This window comes from Lactuca serriola, chromosome 4, assembly GCF_051521515.1.
Source record: "Lactuca serriola cultivar US96UC23 chromosome 4, Lser_US96UC23_V15, whole genome shotgun sequence".
Classification (NCBI taxonomy): Eukaryota; Viridiplantae; Streptophyta; class Magnoliopsida; order Asterales; family Asteraceae; genus Lactuca; species Lactuca serriola.
Window position 1 is genome coordinate 36,901,700 of NC_136411.1, and position 1,711 is coordinate 36,903,410.

General features: G+C 48.3%; 1 protein-coding gene across 1 annotated transcript; it reads right to left on the bottom strand.

The window, feature by feature from the left end:
- Positions 1–232: 232 nt before the first annotated feature.
- Positions 233–802, bottom strand: LOC145098226 (uncharacterized). The gene has a single exon (XM_079035884.1). The coding sequence runs from the start codon at positions 800–802 to the stop codon at positions 233–235; it is 570 nt and encodes a 189-aa protein (XP_078892010.1).
- Positions 803–1,711: the final 909 nt, after the last annotated feature.

Genomic DNA, 1,711 nt, shown 5'->3' on the forward strand with positions numbered 1-1,711 from the left:
GTAGGCTAGAGGTTCCGCCTCGATCCACTTTGTGAAGTAATCCACTGCTACTACCATGTATTTTAGTCTTCCGGGCGCTTCTGGGAAAGGTCCCACGATGTCTATACCCCACTCATGTCCATTGGTTGGATATGTTGTGTAGTGTCACTAGCGGGTTCGCTTGTACCGGAGCGTACGACTGGCACTCCTCGCATTTCCTGGTCCGTCCCAATGCATCTTGATGCATTGAGGGCTAGTATATTCCCATTCGGAGCACTTTGCCTGTTAAAGCTCGTTCTCCTTCATGCGCACCCGCCTGGCCTGTGTGCGCCTCTTGTAGCACTTCCATTCCTTTGACTTGGTCAACACACTTCAACCATGGTGCTGTGAATCCTCTTTGGTATAGTTCTATATCCATCAATACGTATGAGGGGGCCTTTATACATATTTTCCCAGCTTTGTCATGATCGTCTGGGAGTATACCTCTTTTCAAATACTCCATAAATGGTGTCATCCACGTGGGTCCGGTGGTTGTTAGGGCATTTACCTGCCGCTCGTCTATACTCCTTTCCTTAAGCACCTTTACTAAAACCTTCATCGATAAGTGATCAAAACATGTAGACGCTAACTTACTTAGGGCGGCTGCCCTTCTGTTCTCGCTTCGGGGTATTTGCTTGATCATGAACTGTCTGAAAGATTGGATTAGTCGTCTCACTATTTTTACACACTTCTCCATTCTTTGATCTCTTGTCTCGAAACTTCCATTGATTTGGTTCGCAGATAGCCTTGAATCTGTTAAAGTCGTCACAACCTTCGCACCCATTTATTTTGCTAAACGTAGTCCTGCCAACAAGGCCTCATACTCAGCCTCATTGTTCGAAGTACGGAAGTCGAAACGTAGGGCATAAGTCACTTCTTCCCCCTCTGGGCTGGTCAGGATTAGACCCGCCTCTGAACGTAGGGCATAAGTTACTTCTTCCCCTTCTAGACGCCCCATCAGTATAGAACGTCCATGAGCAGTTGCTAGCTAGGACTTCCACCACTGCCCAGATTCCTTCCTTAGTCAGGTCGCCATCATCCGGGATATCGAGCAAGAAATCGGCTAGTGCTTGACCCTTAATGCTTGTCCTTGGTCGATAGCTTATGTCATATTCCCCCAGCTCGATCGCCCACTGTGCTAGCCGGCCCGACTTCTCCGGCTTGAACAATATCTGTTTGATGGGGCAATTCATTAGCACCTCAACTTGTTGTGCCTGGAAGCAGCGCCTCAAACGTTGTGCCGCGTAAATGAGCATTAGGACTAACTTCTCTAGGGTGGGGTTATTGAGTTCGGGGCCCTGCAACGCCCTGCTCATGAAGTATATTAGATTCTGCCCTCCTTCTCTTTCCACGACCAACACTGAGGATATAGCTTCATTCGATGTCGAAAAGTACATTTGCAGCATTTCCCCTAGAATAGGGTTGGCTAGCGTAGGCAGCATATGCAGCGCTTCCTTGATTTTCTGTAGCGCCTCCCCCGCCGTGTCCGTCCATTGGAAATTGCTTTTTTTCAATACAACCTTTTAAAGTGTGGAACAACGGCATAGACTTGTCCGCAGATTTCGAGATGAACCTACTCAGGGCTATGAGTTTCTCGTTCAAGCCTTGTGCGTCCCTCCAAGTGCGCGGGGGTGGTGTCTCCATAAACTCGTCTACTTTAACTGGGTTGGGTTGAATGCCTTGCTTAGTAACG

What these genes read in the sequence shown, in the direction of transcription:
- LOC145098226 (XM_079035884.1), bottom strand. Translation starts at nt 802, where the DNA reads ATGGGTGCGAAGGTTGTGACGACTTTAACAGATTCAAGGCTATCTGCG.